The 19,138-nt window shown below is 43.4% G+C and overlaps 1 protein-coding gene across 1 annotated transcript; it reads right to left on the bottom strand.

Annotated features, from left to right (window-relative positions):
- Nucleotides 1–4,042: 4,042 nt before the first annotated feature.
- Nucleotides 4,043–14,255, bottom strand: HRG (histidine rich glycoprotein). The gene is made up of 7 exons (XM_072962392.1): nt 14,064–14,255; nt 12,065–12,181; nt 10,450–10,540; nt 9,146–9,312; nt 8,093–8,173; nt 6,110–6,208; nt 4,043–4,855 (listed from the first exon to the last, which is right to left on the bottom strand). Exons 1-7 carry the CDS (start codon nt 14,253–14,255, stop codon nt 4,043–4,045), a joined length of 1,560 nt encoding a protein of 519 aa, XP_072818493.1.
- Between the last annotated feature and the right edge of the window lie 4,883 nt (nt 14,256–19,138).

Raw genomic sequence — 19,138 nt, 5'->3', positions numbered from 1 at the left:
CAATAAAATTTCTTTGCAGGACAGCTAGCTGCAGAGAAGCAAGCTGTCGGCAATCATATTGCATGATTGTCCCCACGCATAGGGACATAGTGAGTGCTGGGGGTCCCACACCAGGATAGTGGTACAACTGAAAATAAATTATGGACATCCTCTCTGGTCTTGGCTAAGCCAGCCTCTCTCCACTTAATTGCATTAGTTCTAGAAAGGAAAATGCTCCCCAGGGTGGAGGAGACAGGGGAGAAGCATTAGATGAGATGGGCTGGGTGAAGCCCTGCACCCCCAGTCCTTGTTTCTGGTTTGTGGATATGGGTGTCTTTCATTACCAAGCCACCTGTTTGATAAGAATCGACCATCTGGGGAGAGGCGGTCTAAGAGTAGCCCCTGGTAGATGTTTTTCCTCAAGTTTTACCCACCCCCCTACCCCCCCAAAGACATTTGACTACTCTGTTGCTGTTGATAGGGTCTTTAGCTTGGCAGTTCAGTCTCCATGAGCCCCTGGAAAAGCAGGACCAGTGTGGGCTGAATGGGGGCCTTGCAGTAGAGTGGCAGGAACATGAACTTGGCAGTAAGTCCAACCTCGATTCCCATCTAGCTCTGCTGCTTAACTGCTTTGTGATTCTAAACAATTCAGGGTCATAGAACCTTTCTGAGCCTCAGTATACTCCTCTGTAAAATGTAGAAAATCATAGTATCTCAATGGATTTTTTGAGCAGTGAATGAGGTAATATATGTACAAGCCTGGTAATTAGTTCTTATAAATTAAATCTACATTTAGAGTGGGATGGTTAAGAATCCTTGACTTACTGAAGCTGTTTCAGGTGCATGGTGATGGCAGAAGGTAGATTCCAGTGTGTGTGTGTGTATGGGGGTGGGGGTAGGAAAAAAAACTAAGCATAAAAGAAACTCGTGTAAGTTCATAGGCTGGGAAGAAGGAGCGGCCTGCAAAGATGGAGAAGCTGGGGCTGGGAGAGTGAGGAGATGGCTGAGAGTGCACAGTCCAGGAGGAGGTGGAAAGGAATACAAGGCTGATCATGGTGGTGGTGTTAAGTGAAGACTCAAAAACTGTGTTGTCAAACCCAAGTGCCCAAAGTACTGTGAGCACACCCCCCCACCACCACCAAAATGTCAGAGTTTGGATCCAAGAAAGGTTTATTGGTTGAGGAGGAGCCAACCTGGAAGATGGGAGACCTAGACTTGTCTCAATCCATCTTGCTTTCTGGCTGGGGCACAAGGCTTTTAAAGGCAAAGAAGGTAAAGAGGAGGAGATATTTGTGATTTTCAACTTCCCGATAAGACCGCAGTTGCAAGACACCTTGTGATTTGATGTGTCTTTGATTATGGTGACTCATCTATGTGTTTCTGCAAAGCAAACTAGTAAATCATGCTTTTGGGATCCCTTAACTTCTTTCTAGGTGGGGGCAATAGCAATGGCTGAGGCATTTTATTAGTTACTTAGAGCTTTCATGATGGTTCGGGAGCTTCAGTTCCTAACTGACCCTCCCAGTGTCGTCAGTTTTAAGGCCAGCTGGTTGAAGCTGCAGGACAGTTTGGGGTCATAAATCGAGGCATTAGTTTAAGCTAATAATCATGGAAAAGATTATGTTGGGCTTGCTTTTCCTTTGTTTCTGCATTCCCTTACATCCCTAGCCCATAACTGTTTGATTCTGCTCTTTGGAACTCAGGGAAGGTCTAGGAGACCAAAGAAGAGGTAGGCAGAGGACATTGGGTCTGGGGTGGTGTGTCCCGGGAAAGCCCCAAAGGGTCCTGCTCGGTTACAACAGGACTTGGCAGTGTATACAGGAGTATAAAGGATGGGAAAGAATGTGACTTTGAAGGACACTGATCTGGGTTCTAATCCCAGTCCCACAATTTACTAATTATAACAAACATTAAAGAAACATTCATATACATTTTATATAATGTAACCAAAAGATCTAGAAAAGGAGCAATCAATGGTGTATGGTCTAAACCTCTAGCACAATGTAATATCCCTAAAGCAGGAGTTGTTTCTTACTGCGTTATTCACCTGCAGAAACTGTGTTTGCCTATTATGACTGCTTTTAACTGAAATGAATTGAGAGCATTCAATTCTATATTTTCTGGGTAATATTTTTAATAACTCAAGCAATCTTTGGGAAAAGGCTTTATAAAAATTATAAAACACTACACAAATGCTTCTGCCACCACTACCACTTTTTTTAGAGAAGAAAGATGAAGCCCAAAGAAGTTTAATTACTTTCTTAATATCTTATAATCAGTAAATTATGGGACTGGGATAACAACCCAGATTGGACTCCTCCAAAGTCACATTCTTTTCTGTTTATTACATTGCCTGGATACACTGCCAACTCCGGTGTTTTAAATTTCTTTTTTAGTTTTATTGAGAAATAACTGGCATGCATCACTGTATAAGTTTAAAGTATACAGCATGATGCTTTGATTTACAAATATCATGAAATGATCACAGTAGGTTTAGTTAACATTCGTCATCTCATACAGATACAATAAAAAGAAAGGAAAAAAAATTCTGCTTGTGCTGAGAACTCTTAGAACCTATTCTCTTAACAACTTTCCTATATATCACAAAGCAGTGTTAACGAGAGTCACCATGCTGTACAAGCACCCTGGTACTCACATATCTTAAACTGAAGCTTGTATCTATTGATCACCTTCTTCCAAGCCCTGTTTTTGACTCTTCACTTGCAACATCACCATGATCGGCCTTGTATTCCCTTCCACCTCCTCCTGGACTCTGCCCCTTCAGCCATCTCCTCACTCTCCCAGCTCCAGCTTCTCCATCTTTGCAGGCCCCTCCGTTTTCCCAGCCTAAGAACTTACCCAAGTCTCTTTCACCCTTAGCTTTTCCCCCCAACACCTCACCCAGCCCTTTAGAATCTACCTTCTGTCATCACCACGCACCTGAAACTGCTTCACCAAGTCAAGCAGAGAGAATATAAAGTCTTATTAGCCTGTGTCTAAATGCTTGAGCCCTGATTTAGGAAGAAGAGAAAAGAAGGAGGATTCCAGTATAGAAAAGTCCTTTGACAGCGAAAATGAATAAAGAGAAGTTATCTGAGATGACAGAGCCCCTAGCCTGGGGAGAAGCTATGAGAAGAACAGAAGACTTCTGAAGCAGAGAACACCTCTGCCCTGCTTTCTGGAGATGTCGCCTGGAAGGCAGCAAGATCTCAGGGAGAGAACGCCATTTGGTATCTCTTGGCAGTCATTTCTGTTAGTGGTCTTACAGAGACTTCGTATATCCCCAGTTTGATACAAAAGTAGCAGATAAGCTAGAACTAAAGAGGGATGTGAACATTTCTCAGCAGGGGGACCTGGTGGACCAGTGATAAAGAATCAGACCTCTTTCTCATGCCCACCACCCAAACACCGTGGCACCACTTTATGAGCAGAGTAGCAGGAACTCCTACCACTCCCTGTTAGCTCAGTGAGGATGGCAACCTGAAATAGAAATTAATTTATTCTTAAAATAAAGTGATATTTTCTGTGCACCTGAATTTATGGTCACGATTCCTGCTTGTAGTCTTTTTCGCAATTTACAGCACGAGCTTTGTTTCCTTCATAACTGAATTGAGAACTTGTTTTTCCGAAAGGAAATTGAGGGGACTAGTAAAAACAAGTAGAAGAGAATTTGGGTCACTTTTATCGGATACTCCTTTAAGTGAGAATACATTCCTCCTTTGCATGCCCCGCTGCAGCATAGGAACTAGTAGAGGAAAGATTCTAGAATTAAAGGAGGTAAGTCCAGGAAAGAAAGAAATTCTGAGGGTCAGAGATTTGCTCAAGTGGTGTGGTAGTCAGTGATGGAATTAACTTCTAATCTGTAGCACTGAGATCTTTCCTCTTCTTTCTGTTTGTCTATCTCTTCTCATGCTGTTTCCTCTCCCACTCACATTTTGCCCCATCCTTAGTATGAAAGTAAGGTTACAATCACTTGTAATTTTGCATTTATTACTGGTCACATTTTATTTATGGTTCTAATTCAGAACATGATTCATTTTGCCCCCATCAAGGAAATCAGATTTTATTTTGGAGATGTATATGCAAAAAACTTTGAGATGTGTAGAAATTCCCTGTTGAATGTCCCTGGACATGATTCAGAGGCTGATTGAGGAAAGGGCTGAATCTCTGGTTGTAGGGGATTATTGTGGTTTGGCAATGAGAAGCTGGGGAAATTGGCTCCGGGAAGAGGAAGAACTTCACCTTTCTTTAGTGGAGGGAGTCGGTGAACATATCCAATTTGTCTCCAATGGAAGGGAAAACGTCCTTTACCTGGACCTCTTTCTCCTGAGTGCCTAGGTGGTGGGCCATGGCGATGGTGGTCTTTGGGACCTTTGCTATGGGGTGGTGGGTCACAGGGTCCATGGTCATGGAAATCATGGCCATGGGGATGGTGTCCATGGCGACGGTGTCCATGGGGATGGTGTCCATGGGGGTGGTGTCCTTGGGGATGGTGTCCATGGGGACGGTGTCCAGAGGGATGATGCTCACTTGAACTATAATTATGAGGGGGTCCATGGGCCCCATTGGTGCCAAAGTGAGGGTGAAGGCATCTTAACCCTGGAGGGGGAAATGGTGGAGGAGGTCCTGCTGGAAATGGTGGAGGAGGTCCTGCTGGAAATGGCGGAGGAGGTCCTGCTGGAAATGGTGGTCTGCCTGAGTGACTTTTGCCTTCTAGAGGAGGTGGGCATCCAAATTCATGTGGCTTACAGGGATGACGGTGACCTCTAGGTCCACCAGGCTTAAATGGAGGCCTGTCAGCAGGAGGATGTTCATGCTCACCAGAGTGGAGGGGATGGCCCAAATGATGCCACACACCACTGATGTCTCTATGCTCCTGGTGAAGGACACAATAAAGTGTATATCGTCATGTAACACAAAAGAAGTTAGATGTTTAATTTAGACCAATGGCTCCCACACTTTTAAATTCTACAATTACTTTTAAAAGTAGGATACCAAAAAAGGGTTTCTCAAATTCTTATCTAGCCAAGTTGGCATTTTAAATACAAACAAAACTATTATCTGCCACCATCATTATTTCACAATAGGAATAATATCTTGGTAACCGAAGAGTCAGAAAGGTAATCTCAGATTCAAGGATGGTCCTTTCGATGGAATAAATGTCATCTTCTTCTTCTTCTTCTCATTTCAACATAAACTGGTGAAATTATACTATAGAATGGTACTCATCTGTGGACCAACATTTGGGAAACTAGTGCTTTATAATTTATATTCTCAAGAGAGTTGAGGCTTTATGGTAGAAAGATCTCTTTCTAAAGGATAAGCATGTCACCTCTTCTTATTTCTCCTTGTTTAGATTTTAATTTTAAAGAAATTTATGGAACCATGTTCAAACTTGTTCTCTTCCTTTTTTTTTTTTTGGTTTGGTACATGGACATTTGGATCATGGTCAGTTTTTGTTTGTTTGTTCTTTTTGTTGATATCAAAAATACTGTGAGAGGGAGGTATAGCTCAGTGATAGAGTGATGCCTAGCAGGCATGAGGTCCTGGATTCAATCCCCAGCACCTCCATTAAATACATAAATAATTAACAAACAAACAAACCTAAGTACCACCCCCTCAACCAAAAAATAAAACAAAACAAAAGCAAAATTCCGTGAAGGATATCTTGGTTTCGAATAAAGCTGTCTGGGACCTATGTAAAATACTGTTTTGAATCTTATTTCATATACCTTTATATAGTAGGTTTTAAGCTCATTCATTCTTCTTAGGTTCTATGCCTATTAATAAAAGCCAGAAATTATTAAGAGTCAGTCCTGGAGTCCTGACTCCAAGGCCACTTTCAAGTTCATTAAAGGCTGCTTGAATTGGTTATGATTTTACTTTTCTGGCAAATATTATCCCTCCCCAATTCTTAGAAAAATTTCATTCTTTTTGTGTCATACCAGCACCTGTACTTTCCCCTGGGGCCTATTCCCTCTGTATCTCTCCTCCCCATCATCCTTCATCTCTCTCTCTCTCACACACATACATACTACACACAAAGAGCCGTAAGAACCAAATATACTATATGTGTGAAAACAGCACTTAATTTGGCATTGCTCATGACAAAGGCTACTTAGGTGCCCACCTTAGGGTTGAAGACTTCACAGTTTATGACAATGTTTTGGGGTGCCAAGTCAAAGGCTTCTGCGTCATAGGATAAATGTGCTCTGCAGAATCCAAAGACCTACAAAGAAGACAGAAACCTGCTAGTGTCTCTGTGTGTGTATATGAGCATGTGTGTGCAGGTGGTATGAAGATGCCCAGTTCTTGTCTTGAACTTCCAGACATTTGGGAGAGGAAGACAGGCTTTAGAAAAATCTGGGTAATATTATCAAATCTCCCCATCAGCTATTTAACCATCTTTCCTAGTCAACACTTTGGGGAAAGCGCAGGTTCCAGTGGATTTCATTCCCAGTTGCTGTGGTCTGCCATGAATGGTCTCCAGTGCTGGGCTTCCCCAGGGGCTGTGGGAGGAGCACCATGTCATTGATGCCTTGCCTCCAGGCCAGCCTTCAACTTGAAGACCTGAGTTGCCTGGGCCTAGAGAGAGTGAAGAGTGATGGAGAAGAAGGATTTGCACAACTTCATCTGGCTTCTTGGAGGAAAGTGCTGGAAAGGAAGGAGCCGGTACAAATGTGAGGTTGCACAGACCCTGTCAGAGTGACGGTCTGCTGACCCTACCCTGAGTTCCAAAGCTACAAGTGGCTGGCACGCCTATGTCCCAGAGGCCCCTACACTCAGCTGTCAAAGTTAGACTAGGACCAGAAGAAAACTCCTTCTTAAAAGAGACTTTTAAGCACTGAGATTCTGAGTACAGTTTTGGAATCGGACAGACCTATGTTAATCCTGGCTTCACCGTTTACTAGTTGCGAGTTTAAGGGAGTTACATAAAATCTCTGAAACTTAGTCTTTGTAAAACACTCGTTATATCATACTAATTACCCACAGGCTGCGAGAGGCTTAATTAAGTGAGATGATGCTGGAGAACACTTAGGCCCGAGCTCCTCGTCTCCAGCCGCCATGTTTCCGCGCGAGTTCACATTCCCCACACCAAGAAAGGGGCTTGTGGGGATGGGAGTTGGGGAGGAGGTGTCTTTTCTGGTAGCTACTCAGCAGGACTCTAGAACTGTTTCAGGCTGAAAAGTTGAACAGCCAGAAAAGGAACTGATGACTGCCTCCTTTCTTTCAGTCCTGTAGAATGTTACCAAACCTCAGAAAAATCCTGGACTTGAAATCAGAAGCCACCATTCAAATCCTGTGTCCTAATACTTTCCAGCTAAGTGCCTTTAGGTAAGTGTTTAAATTTCTAGGCCCTTCTGTCCCAGGGAAACGGAGGCAGACACTAGCTTCTCCTCAGAGGGGTTGTCATAGGGCTCCAATGAGGCAATAATATATGTGGTTTGCAAACTCTGAATGCCAAGTGTCAAGACCCTCCTGCGGGTACCAGAGTTTCAATGTATAAGTGATTAGGGGAATGCTCCCACGGGACCAAGCATCGAGAGGACTGGGTGCTAATCTCAGCTGGGTTATGAACATCAAGCAGGATCCTGACTTTGCTGAGCCTCAGTTACCACCTCAATTGTCAGATGGGTCACTGTCCGGAGTAAATGAGGTGAAGTGGTGAAAGCACCCCTGGGTGTCAGTTCTTTTTTGTTTTTAATTTAATTGTTTCTTTTCAGGGGAGGAGGAATAGCAGTACGGGGGATTGAACCCAGGACCCTGTGTATGTTAAGAACGCGCTCTACCACTGAGCTAAACCCGCACCCACCCGCAGGTATCAGTTCATACTTAATACAAGCTAGTTATTAGTTTTTGCTACATCTTTAATCCTAATGGGTAAAAAAATTAAGTTTAGGTATATGTCATATATAATATAACTTATAGTCTCATGATTCACTTGTCTGTGCCTCAGTTTCCCCATCTGTAAATCAGGAATAAAAACTATCCATTTCATTGGGTGAAGGTGGAGTTAATACGTGTACATATGTAAAGCACTCAGAAGGGTGCCTGGCGCGAAGTAAGTGGTCTCTGAATGTTCCCGTATTTCACATATGCTTATTCTACTCACATGAAAGTACCCTGGAAAATGGTGTCTGGAGCAGTTCCTCACCGAGAAGTCCACGTAGTAATTGGTTCTCTCTCCTCCTCTCTGGAACAAATTGGATCAAAGCCATTTCAGGAACGTGAAAAGTTAAAAAAAAAAAAAAGCAGTAGATACCTACTGTCCAATATACTGTAAAGCACCATGAGAATTCAAAATCCCCAGTATGAGCCATTTTTCTTATATCCTCTGCCTTTTACAAATTTGTCACAAGAGTGATAGGTAAGGTGAATACTATTTCACTGAAAAGGTGAAACAATACAGATGTAATCAAGCACAGTGTGAAAAAAAATCGTCCTTCCTGCACCCCAACCCCTCCTTCTCAGAGGTACCACTGTCACCCATTTGATGTGGGTTTCTCCTTCCAGCGTTTTCCTGTTTGTTGCCCACACACAGATGTACCTAATTATTTAATACGAATGGGCTCATAGTCTAAGTATTGTTCTACAGCCTGCTTTTTCCTTTAGCAACGTATCTTGAAACTCTTTCCAGTGCATATACCTCCAAAACATGGTTTTTAAGAGTTGCATTGTATTCATTCCATTGCTTGTAGGCACCATGCTCTATTTAACTTTGTGTTTTCAAAATGCATGACAGACATCAACTAACTGCGCTACGAGACGACTCTGGGTGGGACGCACTCAGGTCCCTGGACTGGGAGCAGAACTGTCTAGCTCCAGTCACACCGCCGGCTGAGGGAGATAGGAGCTCTGAGCCTCGGTTTTCCATCATAATACAAGGAGGTTCAGACCAGATGATTTTAATGACTCATCACCCTATTACGCACTTCTGTCTTGCCCTCTTTCTTATTTGGGTTTTCCCTTTTCTCTGTTAGATATTCACACCTCCCTACAACTCCAAAAACTGAGGGCAGTCCTGTCAGTGGAGGCTGCAACAGGGGTCTCTATTCAAAAGGCAGCTGCTGAGTGAGGCCAGCGGGAGGGTCGGTGCTGCTAAGTCTCCACCGCTGGGTTGGAGCCTGGGCCCTCAGACTCTAGCTAAACCTGAGTGGGGACTCACCGCTCTTGAAACTCTCTTCACTTGGTCCACTCTGAAAGAGGCAAAGTCACTATTCTCCTTTTTGTACTTCTCCAGAGCTTTGTCAGCTTCTTCTCTGTAGAGCTCAGTATCCTCAAAGAAATCGAAGAGTACTGGACTGTCTTTAGTGTTGGCCAGCGCCGAGGAGACTGGAGAAAGAAGGTGGCAGCTTTGCAGTTACTGGGTTGGAAGCAGCAATACGGACACTGGGACTTAATATTTATAAACAAGGTTGCGAGAATAACAATAGCTTCCATTTTACAGATGAACAAATTGAGGGTTAGAAAAAGCTAAGTATCTTGTCCAAGATCAAATCAGCCAATCAGCAGCAGCACTAAACTTAAACCCAGATCCTTCCGATGGTCAAGTGTCTCTTGTGACCTCTATCGTGATGCCCCCCAATACTCAAAATGTTAATATTTTAGTGAACTCTTCGTGTTCAAGCCAAACAGAGAGAGGCATCGTGAAGATAAAGTTTTGCCTAGAGAGAGAGGGGGGACACAGCTCAATCTTTCTTTAAGGCAACCTCCTGAGGGAGTTGCATGGCTGTTGAATTTTTGTATATTGAACCATGTTAAGACTTACTAGTGTAAAAGGAGTTCTGTGATAATTCTTTTTGAAAAAGTAAATTAAAAGGGCATGGAATTTAGAGTCCACACTAATGGAATAGTCCAGCCACACTTTGACTGTGTTTCCGAGGTCAGGTCATTGAATCTCTCTGAGCCTCAGTTATTTTATCTCTAAAACAGAAAGTATCATAATCTTTACTTCATAGTCTTGTGAGAATAAATGAGATACCATATGTACAACTTTCAAATCCTGAAGTCAATACTTGGGAGCTAAGTGTTTTGCCAAGTGTGTTACATAGACCTTATTTCATTCTGAGAAGTACCCGAAGGGATAATGCTATTATGAACTTCATTTCACAAAGGAGGAAAGCTTGACGTGGTTAAGTAACGTGCCCTCAAGACCACACACCTCGTAAGTAATGAGGTCGGGATTAAAATGCACATGGATCTGACCCCAGCGCCTCCGTTCTCTACCATGATGCCTCAGAGCCTCTTGCAAATTTCTACTTTCATATATTGAATTTATTTAAAGGAAGCTATGCCAGTAACAGGGGAAATCCTTCTCCTTTCTGTCCTCAAGAGAGCAAGCAATAACTGAGTCCATAAGGGCAGGAAGATTCCTGATCTGCACGTCACAGTCTTCTATGAGGAACACCACTGTGTGACTGAGTCTTATATTAATTTAGAATTAATTGGAGTTTTAACAGATGACCATACCAGAACTTGTGGTGCAGTTAAAGTCATTCACTCTGAGATCCTGAGATTCATCCAAACATGTTGTAGCTATCACCTTACACTGTCCGATCACCTGTAAGAAAGAGGGGCCTGGGTTACTGCATCCTGCTTTCCTCAGGCTGAATATGAGCGAACAAAACAGTGAGGCAGCAACAGGTCCCGCTGTACAGCACAGGGAACTGTAGTCAATGGCTTGAAGTAACTTGTAATGAGAAAGAACACACAAAATATATATATATATATATATATATATATATATATATATATATATATATATGTATGTATAACTGAATCACTATGCTGGACACCAGAAACTAATACAATATTATAACTCCTCTATACTTCAATTAAAGAAACGTTTAAAAAAAAAAACAAAACAAACAAGCTAATACCACCAATGTTCATAGTAGCATTATTCACAAGTAACAAAAAAGTGGAAAATACACAAATGTCCATTAACAAAAGAATGGATAAACACGATATGATATGTCCATAAAATGGAAGATTATTCTGACATAAAAGGAATGAAGTTGACAATTGTTCCAACACAGATGAACCTTGGAAACCTTATGCTAAATGAAAGAAGGCAGACACAAAAGGCCACATGTTGTGTGATTCCGGTTACATGGAATGTCCAGAATAGGCAAATCCATGGAGGCAGAAAGCAGATTACTGGTTGCAGAGGATGGAGGGAGAGGTCGATGAAGAGGACTACTTATGGGAGGGTTTCTTTCTAGGGTGGTGAAAATGGAGTGCGATTACATAGTAGTGACTGTCAAACAACTCTGTGAATATACGAAAAACCGTTCAATTGTACACTTTACAAGGGTGAATTTAATGGTGTATGAACTGTATCTATAAAGCTGTTTTTATGAGCTAATATTAAAATTTAAATTGCATGATGTGAGAAAAAAATGAGGCAACATACTCCTACTATCCATTTAAAATTTATTTGTACTCCTCTCACCAAATCCTCTCTCGAAAACCTGTATTTTCTTGGTATGTTTCCGCGAGCTGGATGCTATAAGCATCCAAACCCTCAGGAGGACCATGGAGAAACTGTTAAAATAGATCACGGCCATATCCCATTTTCAAGAGGAAAAAAATGCTCACACTCCTGGGTATGTAAACGTCTTATTTTCCAGAACTGAAACCTGATGTAAGGTTTCATCGTGTGCCCTCCTCCTGTGGCAGAGAGCCTGGGATCCGAGTACCCACGTGCAGTGTGCAGAACAAGACCCTATTCCTCGTGCTGACTGCAACTAAGCCCTTTGGTCATTTGTGTGAGTGGGACCAGTATTCATAGGACACAGTTAAAAGTTCATAAGTTCCTAGACGTTAGGTGATTTGTCCACGGTCTCACAGCTGGTTGTGCTATCGCAAGGGACCACAAACCCCACTGACTTATCTTGAACTGAGTTCCCAGGGATGGCTCTCAAGAAATATTACTGCAGGTTAACAGAGTCTTCATGAGTCAAGGGCAGAAGCTGCTCTTACTCTTTTACTTGGTAGCCCCGGTGTGTGGCTGCCCTGGGCGAGCAGAACAGACAGAAGTCAAGAACGCTAAGAGGAAGAGAACTGTACCTGGTTTACTTACTATGTCAGATGGACGTCTAGAAAAATCTAGCTCACAGTCATCCCAGTGTTTCCTGCTTAGGACCGGGCAGTCAGATTCTTTCACATCCAAGACTAAATAATAGACCGCTACGGATTCCTGGGAAACGCCAAGAAAACAGTGGGTGAGTGGCACGTGGGAGCCCAGAGCTTTTTCAATAAAAACAATCTCTTTATTTCTTAAATGGAGTTCCTGCTCCTCTGCAAGTCACTGCATACGTCCTACCTTTGTGTCATTTGATCTGTTTATGTAAATAAAAAGTTCAAAGTGTTACTTCCAAATGTTCTGTTTAAATGGTCACGATGTTGCTTCTGCCCTTCAATTTTTTTTTTTTGAGAGAGGGGGCTTGATTTTATTTATTTTATTTTTTGTTGATTTTTGTGGGGGGAGGTAATTGAGTTATTTTTGGAGGAGGAACTGGGGATTGAACCCAGGCCCTCATGTATGCTAAGCATGCGCTCTACCACTTGATCTATCCCCTCCCCCTGCCCATGAATTTCCAAAAGCCGTCACTACAAAGCAGTGTTGGTTTGGACGGAGGTGTTGAAGGTACCAGCCTAGAATGTGTGATGGCAGTCACGCCATGGCCTCCAGTCTGGGTGTGCGGTTGTATCCTCTCAAGCAGCTCTATTCCTGAACTTGGATTTCTTGCCTTGATTTCAACTTGCCCAAAGCTAAATTCACCCTCTTCTCTTACAAACCAACTCCCCCCTTCAACTTCCCTTGTCTGGTCCGTGACACCATTATATTTATTGCTTCTTCTTCGTCTTTAGCTTTGGCTTAGTCTTTAAAGACTATCCGGTCACCAGACCTTAAATGGTCTTTCTTTGAAACATCTCTTGTCTTTTCTTCACTCTCATTGCCCCAATTCCCATTGCCCGGGGCTGGTCCTCATGTCCTCGTTCCTGAACACGTGAAGTAGCTCCTAGTTTGTGTCCCTGCCACCTGCCTCCATCTCCCTAGGCACACGGTGAGCCCTCTCACCCACCCTCCAAATTCCCACTCAGAGGTAGCACTATGCCAATTCATCCAGTGATGGAGAGCCTGGAATGGGACTGACGGTCACTAAATTGTTAGTTGAATCCTGAATTCCTTCACTCTTGTTCTCTGCAAACTTTCATGCCTCTCTCTCTCTAACAGTTTAGCAAGTATAAATGTCTCTGCTTGTCCTCTTTGGTGCCCCATGGTCTACCCTCCCTGATTTCAGTGGTCCTACCAAAGGGTAGGTTATTTTTTGAGGCGATGGAGAGGGAGGTCTCCCTGCATAATATCCATCAAGCCCTCAAATCCACTCCAAAATGAGCATATAATTTAAGTGGAAAGAACAGGCTTGCTCTCTTCAAGATAAGCCTACAGTCTCTCTTCCAAGATGATGGCTGCTCCCAAGCTCGCAGAGAACTTCTGGAGACCCCCTGCTTCTGTTCAATTGGTCCCTAACCCCTTCCTTCCTGATTCCCTCCCCACACAGAGGCAGTATGCCTGGAATTCTTCTGGGATGCCGTTACCCAGGCCATCGTCCTATTCAGATCCTGCTCATTCCTCAGGACCCAGTTGAAGCCCTCTCCCATCCCATCTTAATAGATCTCCTTTCATCAGATCATTCCAGCATCTATACCACTCACTCGGTCACTTGAAGACATCCTGTCTTACACAGTTCACCTACGTGTGCATGTGAGCCACTTAGTATTTCCTTGAGAGCAAGGCCCATGGTTTATTCTAATCTTTCTCTTTTAAGGGCTTAGCATTTGATTGGGCTCCACAGAAGTGCTTATAAGTACTTACAGGCTGGTTCAGAGTTAAGGACATACTAATGCCAAACATTAGTTTGAGGGGAAAAAGAACAGTTAGAGCAACTCGGAAATGAAACAGACAGCCCTGACCAAAGCCAGTCCACTGTGCAAAGTGACAGGCTCAGGGACCAGAGTCATTTTGCTCCTGGTGCGTCACCTCCCGCTCAGCCCTGCCAGGGGCCATTCCTCACCGCTTTGTCCAAGTGGGCATCAGCAACCCGCAGCAACTGGAAGAGGTAACCATCCCGTCGTCCTTTATTGACCAGGTCTAGAGCCTTCCGAGCCACAGGCTCAGCATCATTGCAGTCTGTGGGACTCACAGCGGAGGAACACCGCAGAGTGACCAGCAGGACCAAAGGCAGTGCTGCAGGGAGTAACTTCATGTTGTTAAAATGGGAAAACCATCCCTTGCTCTGCGATACCACAGCAGAGACGTTTATACAGATTTTCCAAAACATACACACACACACACACACACAATTGTTTAAACAAAGTATTTCAACGTTTTTGTTGTATAACCGGGGATGTTCACCTTGACCCCTGGTTAAAGTATCTGTCAACATGCTGTGAATGATTACTAGGTCCTGGGAACAGAAAGGTGAGACATGCCACCGGAGAGTGGCTAAAACTGGGATCTGCACTGATCTGGATGTTTCTAGTAGGTAGCAGATCCAAAGTGTGTTTTTGACCACAAGCACTGCCTGCATTAGTGTGGGAGGTGGAGTTAGAAATAATTTTCCTTCATCTGCCAACCAGAAATTGCCACCATCATTCTGCTCTTTGCACTGTGGCACTGAAAGTCCTCGGTAGAATGTAGCTGCGTTATTTAAGGGAGGTAACATGTTAAATGGTTAACACTATCAGAGGAACTGAGTTCAGGGAGAATAAAATGATGACAAGAAATGTGGCTTTGAAGTCAGATCTGAATTTCAACCCTGGGTCTGTTACTCTTAACTGTGTGAGGCTGAGTAAGCTATAAAACTTCTCTGATTCTTAGCTTCCTCATTTATAAAACAGGGACTAATATCTCTTGGCAAGATTGTGGGGTCATTAAGTAAGAAAACACATAAAGTAACCAATACAAATCTTCGCACAGATTCAGGTGCTAAACAAATAATGCTGTTTTATTATTATAATTAGTGCGCCTGAGAAGAAGTTGGGGACACGCTTATGTCACTGCAGCTTTTTGTGACCCTTAAAGCATGTGAAAGAGAATTACTTCACATGGAAGACAGTGGTGAGGGTAGGAGTTAAGCCGTTTGAGGCCCATCCCAGAGAAGGGGTTGGGGGAGGGGCTCAGCACTGGGCGACAGGGCTGGGGTTAAGCTGATCCGCCACCTCCTCCTCTCCTAGAACACCAATACACCTGCAAGGACCCCTCATACCAGCAAAGCCCAGTGACACCAGAAAGGGCCAGTGGGAATCAGCCCAATTGTCTCCTCACTACCAGGGATTTAAGCAGCATCTGCCTTCTCCCCGGTTTCTTCTCTGCAATGAATGTATGGCGGGGGTTGGTATAGCTCAGTGGTAAAGCACGGGCTTAGCATGCATGAGGTTCTGGGTTCGATTCCCAGGACCTCCATTAAAAAAAATTTTTTTTAAGTCCATGGTAATAGTTCTCAGCCTTGGAGTCATACTGGAATCATCTGAGGAGCTTTTCAAAATCTTTATGTTCAGGTCTCCCCAGAGCAATTAAATCAGGATCTCAGGGTGTGGACCCAGGTATTGGTAGTTTTTCCAATGTGCAGCCAAGGCTGGGAATTAGTGGGGGTCTAGATAGAACCTGAAGGGAGGAGAAGAGTTTGAGCAAGAAGCCGTGGGGAGGGCTATAGGAAAAGCAGACCTCATTTCCCCTAGTCACAGGCTGGTATAGCAAGTGTTCAAATGTGGGAAAAACCTATTTTGACTTATATTTGAAATTGAACTTTTAGTGTTAGTAACACTAGCTTTTAAGTAGCCAAACAGGATGGCTTCAGTGTAATTTCAAATGCCAGGAACAGTATGGAATCTGGCCAAGGTGTTACTACAGGGCTTTAACCCAGGGGGCGCAGGGGTAAGCCATTAATTAGAACCAAAGTGTTTTATGTTTCAATGAGTTGAGCTCCTTAATTGGGCTTTTCTATTATGGCTATCCCCCATATGGAGTGCCCTGGGTAGCCAAATGCTGCTGGAGGGAAAGAGAATGGAATGCTGAGGGGATGGGGAAAGGCACCAGTGGTGAGAATCAGCTTCTACACACTGTTTGGCTGAAACCAAGGGGTATTCATGAAAGCCATGCATCCTCTTCCCTTTACACTGTGTTTCTTGCTAGATCCTGGTTGAAAGAGGGTCTAAGACTCCACATGGCACCCCTACTTAATCATGTTTCCTTCTTACAGGGGGCAGAGGAGAGTACTAGAGTGTGAATATTGTCTACCGCTCTTACACAAGTTATACCAAGGCCTGTGTGCCTCTTCTGAGAACCAGCTGCCAGGAGGGCGGACAACAGTTACCTCTGCAAGCTCCCTGCTGTATGCATTTGCTGGGGCTTCCAAAACAAAGGGAACCAGGTGGCTTCTACAACAGAAGTTAATTTCCTCACAACTCTAGAAACTAAAAGTCCGAGATCAAGGTGTCAGAGGACTGGCGTTTTCTGAGGCCTTGCTCCTTGGCATGTCCATGGCCATCTTCTCTCTGTCCCCACATGATTTCCCCTCTGTGCTAGCCTGTATCCTTATCTCTTCTTATAAGGACGTGTGTCATACTGACTTAGGCATTTTAACCTAATCGCCTCTTTATAGACCGTAACCCCAAGGTGGGGAGGGTGTAGCGCAAATGGTAGAGTGCATGCTTAGCATGCACAAGGTCCTGGGTTCAATCCCCAGTACCTCCTCTAAAAAATAAATAAATAAACCTAATTACCTCCTCCCCACTGCCAAAAAGAGAAAAATCAGTTAAAAAAAAAAAGACCCTGTCTCCAATACAGTCACCTTCTGAGGTTCTAGGGATCAGGACTTCAGTATGAGAACATTGAGGGGACACAGTACAGCCCACAACACCTGTCAAACTTCAAAAGATGTGTATGTCTGTGTATGTATCTATATACATACATATGCATGTGTGTATATATGTGATGTACATACATATTATATAGCTTATATAATTTTTAAGTGAAAAATTGGGAATATGTGTTATCTGGGCCCTTAATTTCTGCTCTGAGAAAAACTTTTAAAGGAGTCAGAGAGTTCCCAAACTTAGAACAACATTTAGTTCTCCCCAGGTTTAACCACAGGCTACAGGCAAATGTCACTTCCACCTACCCCATCACTGAATTTATCAAGTTCTGGGGCTTGGAGATTATTCAGATGGGTAAGAAAAAAAAATTTCCACCTACAAGTTGAAGGTTATATAGGCAGTATCTGACTAATACTTGGTGTTGAAATAATTATGGTATAAAGGGAGAGTGAAACTCTCCTGACTCCCAAACCTTCAATTTTCATCTTATTTGATCAAAAGAATCACAGTGTTTGCCCAATGTGAAAAATTAACAGAAATCTGTTACATAAGGTTGGGAGACTAGAAGGGGGAGCTCACACCTGTGACATTTGCAGAACCCAAACAGGAAAAGAAAGACTTCTTTCCTTCCATTGTGCAGAACTTTTGAAATTCACAAACTTAATTTCCTTAAAACTGAACTGGATTACAATAGCTCAAACATTTCCAGAACTGAGTGGGAATGTTTTTTTTCGATTGGTATTTTGAGGCTTCCCAACTGTTATCAGGAGTCTAAAATTGCCTCTCTGCAAAATTAGATTTTAAGATTAACTGAGGTAAACAAATGATGAAAGAAACATAAACTGGCTCCTGAAGCCCGAGGCTCTTCTCCCTCGGCTTAGTCATCTCAGCCTCTGCCTCTGGCTCCTTCTTCCTTTCCTTCTACAGTGCCCGTGCCTCCACTGTACCCTCCAACCCCTCCCACCAATTCTCCCATCAAACTTCCCCCGTTCTCTGAAACTCTCCCCACTCCCTTTTCCTCTGAACTTGACAGAATCTGTCTTTCTAAAATTAAGCCTTCTGAGGATCCAGAGGCTAAACCCTTAATTTCTTATATTCCCTGGACTAATGCTGATCTGTGAGCCATAGTCAAAGGCTTTACCCAAGTAACCAAAGATCCTCTCAGATGTGCTGAGGAATTTAATATAGTCATTCAAACTTATCGACCTGGTTTCTCAGACTTACATCAGCTAGTTCATACAATTGCCCGCAAGGGCTAGGCCCAGCATTAGATGAAAACCGCTAATTGGAAAGTCCTGAAATGTCTAGAATTACAGCCGGGAGACCAGCCCGCTAATTTACTATGTGATCAGGCAGTCACTAGGTGGTTTCATTAAGCAATTCCTGGTGCTTTTCCAAAGCCCGCTGATTGGAACAAAATTCAGGCTTGCACACAAAACTTTGGTGAACCTGTCCATGACTATTACAGTAGACTTCAGATTGTTTTTAAAGAAAACTCTGGTCTTCCTTCAGATGTTGATTCCACCCAGGTAGCTTTTAACTCTCTGTTTATTAATGGGCTGAGCCAGGACCTTCCCCTTCTAGTAAAAAGGACCGGATAGAAGGCAAAACTGTGTCTGCTGAGATTTAGTGAATCTGGTAAACTAGCTCTCTGGTGCTCCAGATGAGCCGCCTCCAAGGAAGACAGCCAAATCTTAATCTTCAACTCCAGCAAATAAGGTTCTAAACAAACCTCAAACCTGCCTACATTGTGCTATTATTGCAAAGAGCCAGGACACTGGAAAGGAGATTGTTACAAATTTAAGTGCTTTAGGTGCCTTCAGCCTCTAACCAGCCTTTCTAACATCCTCCCAATTCTCAGTGATGGAGCGCTGAGGAATTACAGGGACTCTTCCAATCCTCCCTCTTAATTGCCTTGGAGAAACATTTCTCCAGACTGGGGATGAACCTTTTCTAGTCCTAAGTGACACTAGAGCCATACTCTTTGTGCTCAACCCCCAATACTATAAACAGGCCCTGCTTGGAGTACTAAAACTGTTCAATAGTGGGGACTCTCCAACCAACCTCAGGGGGTTCCTGTCTCTGAGCTCATTCCATTTTGTTTAGGCCTTTTGAGAGATCCCCACACTCTTCTCCTTAGTTCCTCTGCCCTTATTTAGTTATTAGGCTGAGACTTCTTAGAGAAGTCTCACGCCTGAATGTCTTTCTCCCCAAAGTGGGAACTAATTCTAGAAAATTCACAGTCATTGTCAAAGTAACCCACCAGGTGAAT

Source organism: Vicugna pacos, chromosome 1, assembly GCF_048564905.1.
Source record: "Vicugna pacos chromosome 1, VicPac4, whole genome shotgun sequence".
In the NCBI taxonomy this organism is placed as follows: domain Eukaryota; kingdom Metazoa; phylum Chordata; class Mammalia; order Artiodactyla; family Camelidae; genus Vicugna; species Vicugna pacos.
This window is presented reverse-complemented; position numbering and strand designations above follow the sequence as displayed.

Excerpts from the sequence above, each read along its gene's own strand:
- HRG (XM_072962392.1), bottom strand. The coding sequence starts at position 14,255 with ATGAAGTTACTCCCTGCAGCACTGCCTTTGGTCCTGCTGGTCACTCTG. Across the intron at positions 12,182-14,063 it reads ATGCCCACTTGGACAAAGCG|GAATCCGTAGCGGTCTATTA; the intron begins GTGAGGAATGGC and ends GGCGTTTCCCAG. Across the intron at positions 9,313-10,449 it reads TAACTGCACCACAAGTTCTG|TCTCCTCGGCGCTGGCCAAC; the intron begins GTATGGTCATCT and ends TTCTTTCTCCAG.